At 40.4% G+C, this 12577-nt stretch overlaps 7 protein-coding genes across 7 annotated transcripts; all 7 read right to left on the bottom strand.

Moving 5' to 3' along the window:
- Positions 1-559: 559 nt before the first annotated feature.
- On the bottom strand, positions 560-1948 carry TM35_000132310 (uncharacterized protein; the record flags this gene model as incomplete). The annotated part of the gene is made up of 1 exon (XM_029025447.1): positions 560-1948. The coding sequence occupies one exon, from the start codon at positions 1946-1948 to the stop codon at positions 560-562; it is 1389 nt and encodes a 462-aa protein (XP_028883293.1).
- Positions 1949-2376: 428 nt separating this feature from the next.
- Positions 2377-2883, bottom strand: TM35_000132300 (spliceosomal U5 snRNP-specific protein; the record flags this gene model as incomplete). Its single annotated transcript, XM_029025446.1, has 1 exon — positions 2377-2883. One exon carries the CDS (start codon positions 2881-2883, stop codon positions 2377-2379), a length of 507 nt encoding a protein of 168 aa, XP_028883292.1.
- A 603-nt stretch (positions 2884-3486) lies between these two features.
- Positions 3487-4602, bottom strand: TM35_000132290 (oxidoreductase-like protein; the record flags this gene model as incomplete). The annotated part of the gene is made up of 1 exon (XM_029025445.1): positions 3487-4602. One exon carries the CDS (start codon positions 4600-4602, stop codon positions 3487-3489), a length of 1116 nt encoding a protein of 371 aa, XP_028883291.1.
- Positions 4603-5070: 468 nt separating this feature from the next.
- Positions 5071-6531, bottom strand: TM35_000132280 (oxidoreductase; the record flags this gene model as incomplete). Its single annotated transcript, XM_029025444.1, has 1 exon — positions 5071-6531. One exon carries the CDS (start codon positions 6529-6531, stop codon positions 5071-5073), a length of 1461 nt encoding a protein of 486 aa, XP_028883290.1.
- Positions 6532-7335: 804 nt separating this feature from the next.
- Positions 7336-9222, bottom strand: TM35_000132270 (mitochondrial DNA primase; the record flags this gene model as incomplete). The annotated part of the gene is made up of 1 exon (XM_029025443.1): positions 7336-9222. One exon carries the CDS (start codon positions 9220-9222, stop codon positions 7336-7338), a length of 1887 nt encoding a protein of 628 aa, XP_028883289.1.
- Positions 9223-10097: 875 nt separating this feature from the next.
- On the bottom strand, positions 10098-11417 carry TM35_000132260 (3-ketoacyl-CoA thiolase; the record flags this gene model as incomplete). The annotated part of the gene is made up of 1 exon (XM_029025442.1): positions 10098-11417. The coding sequence occupies one exon, from the start codon at positions 11415-11417 to the stop codon at positions 10098-10100; it is 1320 nt and encodes a 439-aa protein (XP_028883288.1).
- A 755-nt stretch (positions 11418-12172) lies between these two features.
- Positions 12173-12517, bottom strand: TM35_000132250 (uncharacterized protein; the record flags this gene model as incomplete). The annotated part of the gene is made up of 1 exon (XM_029025441.1): positions 12173-12517. One exon carries the CDS (start codon positions 12515-12517, stop codon positions 12173-12175), a length of 345 nt encoding a protein of 114 aa, XP_028883287.1.
- Positions 12518-12577: the final 60 nt, after the last annotated feature.

The following is a 12577-nucleotide window of genomic DNA, read 5'->3' as shown; positions in this document are numbered from 1 at the left end:
ATTACACACATACATACAAAAAGAGAGAGTGAGAGAGTGAGAAAAAGACAAAGAGACAAAGAGAAAGACACTCGCACAGGTAATGACGTCCTTCTCATTCACATTGATTCAAAAAGTCACTCTTTTTCTTTTCTTTTTTCTTTTTTCCTCATTCCCTTTCTTTTCCATTTACTTTTGTCTTTTTTTTTCATTTTCTTCTTTACCACACCTAATACCATAGTATATATATATGATATGGGGTCATTTGAGCAATAGAGAAAGAAAGAAAAAAGAAAAAAAATAACGTGATAACATCAACACAGCGAGCAAAACACACACACACACAGGAAAAAAAAAAGGTAATCGTCTAACCAATCAAGTCAATTTCCCTCCTCCCCTCCCCTCCCCTCCTGCAAGTGAAGGGAAAATAGAAGAGAAATAAGACTCAATTCTCTCTGCAAATGAAAACCCGCAACCATAATAACAGAGATATATTCTCCTTTTCCACACCTATACATGCGTTTATATATATATATATATACTGTATTATGTCTAGAAGAGAGAAAAAAAAGGGTGTAAACTATCTTCGCCGCTTGTTCTTATCATTGCTGCTGTTGCTACCACTGTCACGTGGCGAGTTACTCACCTTTTTACTGCGTTGTCCACTACCAACATTTGCGCTGTTTTTCGCCTTCCCACTGTTATTATTATTATTATTATTATTATTATTATTATTATTATTGTTATTATTATGAATCTGTGCATCCAAGGCAGCTTTGGCGACTCCCTTCTTCATCTTAATAATCATTGTGCTACTATTCTCATTCTCATCAGGCCCCAGCAGCCAAAATGGAATTCGCATCCACGTATACATAGCTGAAAACAAAAACAACACCAGCAATACCACTATCATAAGAGCCAAGACGCCATTATAGAATGTTTTGCTTCCACCATCTGTGAGTAATGTAATAAATGCCGTAGTCAGGCGTGTTTGTAATAAAGGCCACTCTTTATTGCGAATGAGAGCCAAAAACTCCCACAGGGAAGCAATAAATCCATCCAACGTCATTCCATATGTGTGGTGGAGGAAAAATAATTGCACCCAAACACGCCAAACCAAATTTGGCAGCAAAACCGCAGAAAGAAGAAAAGGGGCAAATGCTACTACAATCACAATACAGGCAAGAAGTGTCATTTTCGGGATAAATGCAAATGTAGCCACCTTTGCATACATTAATCCAAGTTGCCATGCCTCTGCAAGTCCACTACTGTCTTCATCAAAACCACGATTCTTTCGGTATAATTGAATCTCATCATACACCAAGTTGGAATGATGGGCAAAAAAACTTGCCGTCTCTGTGTAGACATCCTGTAAAGATTCATACTCTGAAAGTGCAAATCGAGCGACACCCTGCAGTGTTTCTGCGAAAAGTCGAATATGCAGCCACGTGATTTCCCCCACGTATTTCACCTGTTCAATGTAGGAATCGGTGTCAAGAGTTGTGGTGCGCATTGCCTCCATTTCGCGAATGCAAATCCGTGGGAGATTCCCGTGCCGCACGATCATATTTTCATCAAAGACGCGGGTGGCGGCGGTGGCGGATTCAAATGTCGTCCACGCCTCCTTCAGTCGCTGTCGAGTGTCGCCCCTCGCCGGGCGTTGGCCGTCTTTTTCCTCCGCTGCGATGCTGCGCAGTTCATTCAACTCCGCCCGGGCCTTTGATTCCCGCGCGAGGATGGCGGCCCGATGACGGACGGCCTGCTGCAAATAGGCCACGACGGCATCTGCACAAGGGGATGAGGATTTGCCGGACTTTGTGGTCGGCACTGCAGCCGCAGTGATGATGATAGTATTGGTATTGGTATTATTAGTAATAGTAATAGTAGCAACAAGGGCCATGAGGATTAGGATCATTTTTATTCGACTACAGTTTATACCCTGTAAAGGAAACATCTTGCATGGACTCATTGGTTTTTTTTTTTTGTTGTTGTTTTTGTTCTTCTTTTGTCTACGAATTTATTATTATTAATATTTTTTTTTTCTTCTTTGGTAAGCTCTAATATGTATATATATAGATATAGATTCGTTTTTTGTTTCTCTGTTTTTTTTTTCTTTATTATTCCGTTAAATTCTTTTTTTTCTTTTTTTTTTTTTTTCTAAAGCAGAACCGTATTACTACTCTTCTTCTTCTTTTTCTCTTTATTTATTTCTCTCTGCAGTATTTTTCATAAGTTTATTTACATTCAAATACAGAAAGAAAAGAAAAGAAAAGGAGTAATGAAACTTGAAGAAACCGATAGCAGCAGAAAAAAAAAATAAAACAAGAACAATATCAAGAACGATACAGAGAAAAAAAAAGAAAAAAAAAAGATATATATATATATATTTGTAGTGTATTACCGCCGTACGGCTGCCGTTGTGAATTTCTTTTCAGAACTTGTGATAGCCTTACCGCTCTTACCGGCGCGGTACGCAGCATCAATGATAGGCAATAGATCATCTGCCTCCATAAAGAAGTTTATCTTATTATTATTACCCGTACCCACATCTACACGAATGTGTGTATTGCGAAAGAAGAACATCACCGCAAATGGTTCCCGATCGTGTCCAAGTTCATACATTTCGTTAAATGCCGGCACTTCAACTGTGGAGACGGCATACATGACACAATACTTCCGTACTTTTGGGGCAAGTGTCATCAGCACCTCATCCATCTGTCGAGTGGCAATATAATGGGACATAGTTCCACTGTTCTCATCTATACTTCTTGTTGTTGTTGCTATTTGTGTTGGTGTTGGTGGGTTTTCATAGTGACTGAAGCGCAACAAGACAAGTCTTTCGCCCTCGAGGACAATGTGGCGGTCAACATCCCACGCAGAGTGCAGATGCGTTAGCTCAGCCATCACGTCCTCACTGTATATATATATATATATATATATATATATATATAGAAAGAGAGAGAGAGAGAGAGAGAAAGAAATGGAAGTAAATGAAAGAGAAACAATATATAGGTGAATATATATATAAGTGTTTAAAGGTTTAAAGGATGAAAAGAGATTTCTTTTTTTTTTTCTTCTTCTTTACGCGGCCTGAACTTTTTGCATACAATTATTTCCCAACAATGATAATAGCGTACACACACAGACGCACACACACACACAAACACAAACACGCCTGTACATAAATATACATAGACGTGTAAAATAAATAAAGAAGCGCTCGAAACCAACCAACTAACTAACTAAATAATAATAATAATAATAATAATAATAATAATAATAATAATAATAAAGATTTAAGAAAAAATGTCAAGCAATCATTCATTTTTCACGTACTAGAGAATGAGAACAATAAAGAAATAGTAAAAAAGAAACGAAAAAAAAAAAAAAAACTAAGACCAAACCCCTCCCGCAAAAAAAAAAAAAAAACAAATAAACAAATATGATCTAAATATATATACTTTTACTGTCTTTCCCTTTCTTTCTATTCTTCTTATTTCTCTCCCATTATACCGCTACTACATGTAAGGCATTGGCGCTGTTGAGCATTTTATCCATCACCGCCTGTGTTTTCCACGCCAGTGTGGACCAATACCGCCGCTGCTCCTCACGGGCCACAAGTTTCCCCGCCGCATTTCGATAAATGATGCGGCCCACATCCCTCCACATATCATCCCGTTGACTCTCTGTGGTGTCCTCTGAGGAGTAGTGCTGCACATCGCGTTCCACTTCCCATCGACAGCCCCGCACGGATGTCTTTTCGCGGGTGATGGTCCACGCGGCGGGAGAGCCCGTCACTGGATGGCACATATCTTTTACTCGCAGCACGGCCTCTGTGCCAGCGACCGTGAGGGTTTGTTCATCCATCCCATCAAAGCTGGTGAAGAGAGAGGCGATGGTGGTGTGGCCATCCACCTCGAAGGTGAGTTCACCGGAGAATTGCACAATCGCACCCTTTTCTCCACCGGTTTTGATAATACGGCCGGTAACGGATGTTGGTGTGTGTTGGTCCATTACGTGAAGAAAGTAACGAATACTGTACCAACCCATATCCCCAAGAGCCCCATGGGGTTCTAAGGAAGGATCCATGCGAATATCTTTTTCAAAGAACTCGGGTGGGGCATTTAGACAGTGATTGGAGTGCATGTGTTTAATGGGACCCAATGTGCGGGCGGCGGCGGAAACGAGTTCCACACGTTTTCCATGTGAAAACATAGTGCCATCCATGTAGAGAAGTTCTTTGGCGTCCAGGGCTTCTATCCATTCTCGCAGTTGTTCTGCTGAGGCCGCTGGGGGTTTCTCCCCCACCACATGTTTTCCATTCTCCACACACTTCTTCACCCATGCCTCTCTGGTGGTGACGGGAATGGGAATATAAACCAAATCCACATTGGGAGAAGAAACCACTTCATCATATGTGGTTACACGGGGGCGGTGGTCTGCGGAATTGGGAATGTTAAGTTCATCACAGACTTCCTGCACAAATGCCGCGCCTCTTTCGGGATCGCGAACACCAATTAATGTTACTTTGTGGCCTGCACGGTGAATAGAGGCCCACACAAGACGTGTGATGTTGGCTGCACCAAGAAGACCAACATTGATAGATGTAATTTCGTTTTCCATGATAGAGAACTGTTTATATTATTATTATAATATTAATATAACAATAATAATAATAATAATAATAATAATAATAATAATAATAAAGACTGATATACTTTCGATAAATATGTTTTTTTTTTTTTTTTCGTTTGGTTGTTAAACAAGATGAATTTTTTTTCTTTTGGTTTACTTCACTGAAAGGGTAAAAAAAAGAAAAAGAAAAAAAAAGAAAAGAAAAGAGAGCGAGAAAAAAACATTTATACATAATAGCAATAATAAGGATAAATCATATACAAATAGATTGAAAGAAATATATGGAAATACTCTGACTTTGAGAAGGCGAACAAATTCACTGTAAGCATGTATGTATGTATGTATGTGATCTTCATTATCATCACCACTAATAACATCACGATCAAATTTACTCTCATTCCTTCTTCTTTCTCCGTTTATATAATCTATTTCCCCTCTATATACTCTCTCTCTCTCTTATCCCTTGACGTCTGCGTTCAATTCTCCTGACATCTTTCCAGCGTTAAGAAGAGCATCCACCACTACCTGTGTGGTCCATGTGTGTTTCATATATCCCAACGCCTCCTCCGTATCTCCGCGGAAGTGAGAGGCAAGACCAGAAGCTGTGGCGTTTGTATTCCACGAAAGTACATCCCGCAGTCGTTGCCACGGCATCTCTCCCCATATGGTTCCCTCCACTACACATATTTCCTCTTCTCGTCGTATATTACGGCGAAGGTGTTTCTCCTGCACTGGCTCAAGTACAGCACGCGTAATCGTAGCGGTGTTATCAGTATGATTAGCATCACTGTGAAGGGCAGGAACGATAAGATCATGTAGTGTGAGTGAACCCATCGTACCGTACACCCTCAGAGATTGTTCCATCAACCCTGTAGATGTTGTTCCTGTTGTTGATAATGATGTTGATGATGATGGGATAGACTTTAGGTAGATGGAGGCAGTAACAGGAACATCTCCATCAGCAAATGTGAGTTCCCCCGAATACTCCATATTATTATTATTATTATTATTATTATTATTATTATTATTATTATTATTATTATTATTATTATTATTATTCTTTTCCCCATATTGTAGTACATGACCCAACACTGTTGTGGGAACTTCACAATGCACTACTTTCAACAGTGCCGCCACTGCCATCCAACCTAGATCTGCAAATACACCAAATGATGTATTGTTATCTGTGTCACCATCCACAACACACGTTGTAGAGAATGAACCACTATCGCCATGAGTATTGTCGCTCTTATCACTATTATTATTATTAGTATTATTATTGAAAGGGGGTAAGGAAGAGGAGGAAGAAGAAGAAGGACGGGAACAACAGCAAGACAAACGAAGTGATCGAAGTGGTCCAATATTTTTATCACCACTGTTACTAAGCATTGCACGTACACGATCTAATCGTTTACCCTGCATGAGTGCAGCATCATCGGTAATAAGTAAACGCTGTGGATTAGCAAGTTCCATCCATTTCTGAAGTACTGCAGTGGATGGGGCTGCAGGAATAGAGAGAAGAACATGTTTACGTTGTCGAATACAGCGTTTCACCCAAACATCACGTCCCAACACAGGTATCGTAATATACACAATATCCACCTCACGACTATCCACCAATTCTTCATATGTACATGCTCGTACTTTTGCTGAACTCCCCTCCTCCTCTTGTTGTTGTTGTTGTTGAATACTGCTTGTTTGAGTTTCTTCCTTTTTCATTACAGTGCCATTACATGCTTTAATGAATGCCTCTGCCTCCTTCCCATCATGTGATCCCACGGCAACGATTTTAAGTCCTGCAGTGTGTATAGGCTTCCACACCCGCTGTGCTGATTGTGAGGCCCCGAGAATACCAATGCGGGGTGGATGAGGTGCTAATGAATTCCTATTCGGTGGGTTTCGTGTAATCGTTCTCATAATAGAGAGACTCCTTTTTTTTTCTTTGTTTTATTTGTTAACTTCTTCTATATGTTTTTACGATATATTCTTATTATTAATTGCTATTGTTATATATATATATATATATATATATATATTTTTTTTTTGTAAAGAGTGAGTTGCAAAGGAGATGACCGCAACAACAACAACAACAACAGCAGCAGAAGAGAAAATGGAAAGAGGAAATAGTTTACTCTCATATATGAAATGAAAAGCAATACTTTCCTTTCTCTGTACATTTCCAGAATGACAAAAGCATATCCATAGAAAGAGAAAAAATATAAATAAATATAAATATACGTAGTCGCAAAAACATGAAGTGTATTAAAAAGAAGGGGATTAGATGGGAAATTTAAAATATAAATATATATAAACAAGAAGAAAACTTATTAATGCATACCCGATGTACACTGTAAAATCTTGTTTTTTATAAAAGTTACTTTAGTTCCTTCTCTCTTTTCCTAATTCTATGTATTACTTCACAATTCACACTGTATTTAGAAAATAAAATATTGAAGTGTGTCTTCTACTCCTCACACACGTTCATATATATATATAGATAAATAGATATATGCGTTTGCGAAACAAATAGTCCCACCCATTCACTTACTTTATCACGGAACTACACCCACACAAACAAAAAAATCTATGGGACCAAGGAATAATGAGTTAATTTTAAAAACAAGAAAAAGATCCACTAAGAAAAACAAGAAAAAGAAACAAATTTCAATTATTCCATTTGCTTCCTTTCTCTCTATGTATCATCTCTCTCTCTCTCTCTCTCTATTTCTTCCCTGCAGAAGTGCTATTTCCTACACTTGCTGTATCTCCTTTACCACTCGCCTTTGCACTCGCCGCTGCGGCATCTGCGGCTGCATTCACCATTGCCATTCGCCCAATCCGGCGGTACGGGCCCCACCAGTCGTCCTCTCCCGCTTTGCTGAGTCTGACGATATCGAAGGAGGACCACCGCGCCTCACACACACCGGGCCTAAACTTCATCCCACACTTCTTGCTGGCGGCCACCCACGCATCCAGCAGTTCTTCCATCGCCGGCCGTGCGAGTGTTTTGGCATCGCGGAAGTGATATGCAATGCGATAGGCGTTGATGCCAAGAGAAATCCACGAACGCCAATCGCCCACGTCGGCCTCACGAGTGCCGTTGCGAAGCCACGCAGAGACCGTCTCTACTGCCTCACGTTCGGTGCGTGGGAGTAATACTGCGGGGAGTTTAACTTCTCCTGACTTCCCGCTGTTGTGAACATCACCGCCGGATCCCGCTGCTGCGATGAGAGTTTCCTCCTGTGCTTGAGAAGTGCGGGGGGCATCAAAGTGCAGCAGACGGGAATATGTGCCGGGTTCACGCACACACACAGAGTGAAGAGCCGCAACGGCGTCTGGCACAATACCGTTCGGGAAGCCAATATTCCACTCTTTATCTTCAAACACCACAATAGCACTGGTGTGGTTTTCCTTCATACAACGATGCATGCGTAACATACCATGGGCACGGTAAATTTGTAAATCAACATGAGGGATTTTCTTATGAAATCGGTAGAGAAAACCGTGAAGGGAGTGATAATCTTCAAAGGCCACATCTTGTAATTTTGTATGAACATGAAAGGAAGCTTTTTTAAGGTTTGGTGATTGTAGAACAACTTGAGTGGCGATTTTCTCACCTATCGCTTCAATCTCTTCCTTCACAACTGTCAGAGTTTCATCGAGAAGTTTCTTTTGAAAAGGACGAATTTTAGACATACTCCAATGTTCCTGTGGAACTGGACAATCAATATCCAAAACGAGATCTAATGGTGTTTGTTCTCTACCAAAGATCGCATGTACAGTACGGATAGTATCTGGCATTGTTGCTACTGCATTACTTGCCACTGAAAGCGGTGTACCAGGCCATGCAAAGAATTGACATCCGCCTTGTGGTAAACGTCTGGCAAAGAGACCATCTGTTGGTTTACACGCTGCCGCAACATCTTCAATTCGGAAGGATTTAATAATAGGCGTTTTCTTCTGGGAGGTAATATCCTCCTTCTTTTCTTTTGCTGCCAAAGTAGATGGAGTGGTAGAAGTAGAAACTTTTCTAACAGATACGGTTTCTTCTTTCTTTTTATCACTCACTTTCTCTTCCTCCTCCTTAACACTCATTTTCTCTTCTTTCTTTTTATCACTCACTTTCTCTTCCTCCTCCTTGACACTCATTTTCTCTTCCTTCCTGTCATCACTCACTTTCACTTCCTCAACCTTCTCTTTCTTCAAAATGGGCGTTATTTCTGGTTCCTTGGGTTTTACCGCAGCCACAGGTTCTTCTTCTTCTTTCTGACTATCAATTTTCAAATCCCGTGACACCTTTTGTACCTTCTTCTTCTTCTTTTTCTTTCCATCCATTTGCCCTTTAGTAGTGTTCTTACCATCGGAAACAATCTTTTTCTTCAGTGGTACAGTAGATTTATGCGATGTCTTCTCAAGTGCCTCCTCCGCTGCTGCCCGGGCTACAGCTGCTGCAGCTGCTGAAGTAGAAGTAGAAGTAGCGGCGGGATTAGTTCCCACAGTGTCTGAAGTGGAGGCACTCGTCTTGGCCTTCGCCGCGCTGTTCATCGCCGCAAGTTCTGCGACCAGCCGCTTAGAGACCTGCCGTGTGAACAGAGATATTCGAAGCATCCTTTCTTTTAAATGCTCTGTGCCTCCCTTTCTATATGTATACCGTATTCAGTTTTCACCCCAAACACGTATGTATATAAAGAGAAAGAGAAGGAGTAAAGAATAGAAGAGGGAAAAGTGTGTAACTAAGAACAGAAAGAGAAGCTGAGAGAAACAATAATTTACAACGAACGTCAAAAAACAAGAAAATAAATAAATAAATAAATAAATAAATAGAGAACCGGAAATTGCGTTGCATAAACCCCCGAAATATGATCATCTTAATCATATACGCGTTTCAATAGAAGAAAAAAACAGATAGTGAAAAAGAAAAGATGAGAGAAATCAGAGTATTTGTAAAAACGGTTTTCTTCAATAAGATTCACTTCACCTCTGCCTTCAGTTCGATATATCTTGGCCTTATAATAATCATATATATAAAAGAAAAAAAAGAGGAAAGGAATGATATCAGATATTGTAAAAAAGAAAAAGAAAGAAAGAAAAGGAATGTGGTTCATTTTGAGGCCTTCATTCAAAAACTCTTTTTTACTTGGTATGCACCTTATCTCGAACGACATGCGTGAACGTGCCTCGCACTCAATCAAAGGCAACCAGAGAGCTATATATATATATATATATATATATAATATAATAAAACGAAAAAGAATACAACCATTCCATTAAGTAGTAACTTTGGTACCCTTTTTTATTTTATTTATTTCTTCTTGAACATGTATATACATACACGTTACAGAACCATCAATCATAAAAGTTGATGAATCACTCAAGGCACATAAAAAAAGCAAACACACCTTCTATTCTTCCCTTTTTTTTTCTTATTCCCTACACCCCTTTTTTTTTTTTAATAATAATAATAAAAAAAAAAAAGAAAACCCCTAAATGTTTGCAAGAACCATAGACACAGCGGTCTTGTCATCCCCTCCCATATTCAATGTGGCCCCAAGTGCTGGAATCTTCTTCAGTTGATAATCCCCACAGAGTCCCTTCATTTGACGATATACTTCCATCACCTGTTTCACACCAGTTGCACCCACTGGGTGTCCAAAGGCGAGAAGACCACCGCCGGTGTTCACTGGAATACGTCCCTCTAATGTGGTATCCCCGTTGCGAATCATATCCTTTGCCTTTCCGTAGTCTGCAATACCGAGAGCCTCGTACATGAGGAGTTCTGCAATAGTGAAACAATCATGCACCTCCGCCACGTTAAGTTCGGAGGGTTTCACACCAGCCAATGCGAGTGCCTGTTGAGCAGCGGCACGTGATGTCATCATACGTGTCGCATCCGCAGGATCTTCATAGAGACTGTTGGCGGAAGCTGCGAGTGATTTAATTTCTACCAATCGGTGATCGTTAACGGAGATACCCAACTTCTTTAGACCTTCCTCATTGGCGAGTACCGCTGCGGCTCCACCATCACTAACCTGTGAACAGTCCGTATTGCGGAGATAAGGTTTATATGTTTCATTACCGAGAAAATTTGGATTTCTATCCGATGCATTTGTACAGAATTCCAATGTTAACTTCCTTGTATGCATGTGGGCGAGAGGATTCTTGTTCCCATTAGCATACGCCTTGGCAGCCACCCGGGCGGTATCTTCCATAGTGAAATGTCCAGCCTCCTGAATAGCCTTCATACGTTTTGCAAACAAACATGGAAATGTAAAATCATCCAGACTGCGTTGACGTTTATAATCTGCCGCACGTGCCAAGTAATCCCCACCCACACGTGCGGAAACAGTTGTTTGCACTTCCACTCCAGTGACCAAAGCGACTTGCGAAGTGCCGGCCAAAAGTGCCTCCCATGCGACTTGCATCGCCAGACCGCCACTCGCACACGCCCCTTCCACTCGCATGGCCGGTTTGTTGAGAAACGCCTGTGCGTTTTTTCCCTTCAGACTTCCCACCGCCGCCGCTCCGAGGTGTCCCTGAGAGGAGAAGAGTTCACCGAGGAAGTTGCCCACCACCAGTTTATCCACCAGGGCCGCACGACCATCGGTGTGGAGTCCAGTCTTCTCAAGCGCCGTGTTAATGCTGTCGGAGAGAAACTCCTCCAGTGTTTTGTTTTCCTTCTTACCAAAATCTGGGTGTTTCTTATCGATAAAGAGTGGGGAGCCCTTACCAACGAAGGGTGTGATGTGACCACCAACGATAAAGACTCGCTTGGCGGCTAGACTGGTTGAGGTACAGCGAAACATAATGTTGTTTGTTTGTTTGTTTGTTTGTTGTTCTTATTTGTTTGTTTTGTTTTGTTTTGTTTCTTTATTTTATTTTTCGTTGTTTTGGATGTGTATACACCACAGTGAGATCATCACAACGAAAAAGAATACACATTGGAATACACATATGTACGTGTGTCCACGCATTCCAGGGGTACATATAGATAGATAGATAAAGAGAAAGAGAGAGAGAGAACAACAAGAGAATAAAAAAAAAAAAAAACTTCAGTAATGCGTAGGTAAGGGTTCAATAGAATTGAAAATTATATTCACATTATTCTTTCCTCTTCAGGTTTTATATTCTTTTCTTGAATAAAATTTACTATACTCTCTCAGATACACGTATACTTATAAACAACAACAACGACGGCAGCCAAAGAAATATATATATATATATAAACACGCACATACACAGCATTGACAGAGGGTGTTTTTTTTTCTCTTTTTTTTTGTCTCAGATCCTCCCAATACTTAAATAACACTAATAATAACAAATAATAAGAAAAAATAATAATAATTATTATTATTAATAACTCTACACACCCTCTAGCCACTACATGCCCTTTTGCCCACTATACCCAATTATCCCCACTATACTAATACATAATATATATATATATATATATATATATATATATATATAATGATTCTTCATCCATACAAGTTTCATTACGACATCTCTCATCACTCTGTGTTATTACCACTATTACTATTATTACTACTACACTCATTCATTACACCATTCCCTCCCATCCTCGTTTCCCTCCGGCCCAAGCAGCACCAACGTAGAAGTGTCGATAACGAATATATGTATCACTGGTTGGATAGTCCAATGTATTCGGTTTAAATGCCTTACGCAGCTCCAGTACCTTCTCTGGTGGGTAGTACTGCTCCAGGCAATCAAAGTGCGCCTCTATCTTATATTCGCAACTCCCGCCCTGTGCTAGGCAGAAGTCCCGCGCCCATCGTGTTTCCGGACACTTTAGTCGCGGGTTCTGATCAGAACAGGGCAGCGGTACATTGTGTTTGGGGTACTCCGTGAGAATCTTGGGGAATGTCTTCCACGTCTCTATGCCCATTTCCCCTTTCTCTGTCTGTATCTATCTACCTTAAACAGTATGTTTATATATATATATATA

Source organism: Trypanosoma theileri (assembly GCF_002087225.1).
Source record: "Trypanosoma theileri isolate Edinburgh chromosome Unknown TM35_Tth_13_V1, whole genome shotgun sequence".
NCBI classification, from domain to species: Eukaryota; Euglenozoa; class Kinetoplastea; order Trypanosomatida; family Trypanosomatidae; genus Trypanosoma; species Trypanosoma theileri.
This window is presented reverse-complemented; position numbering and strand designations above follow the sequence as displayed.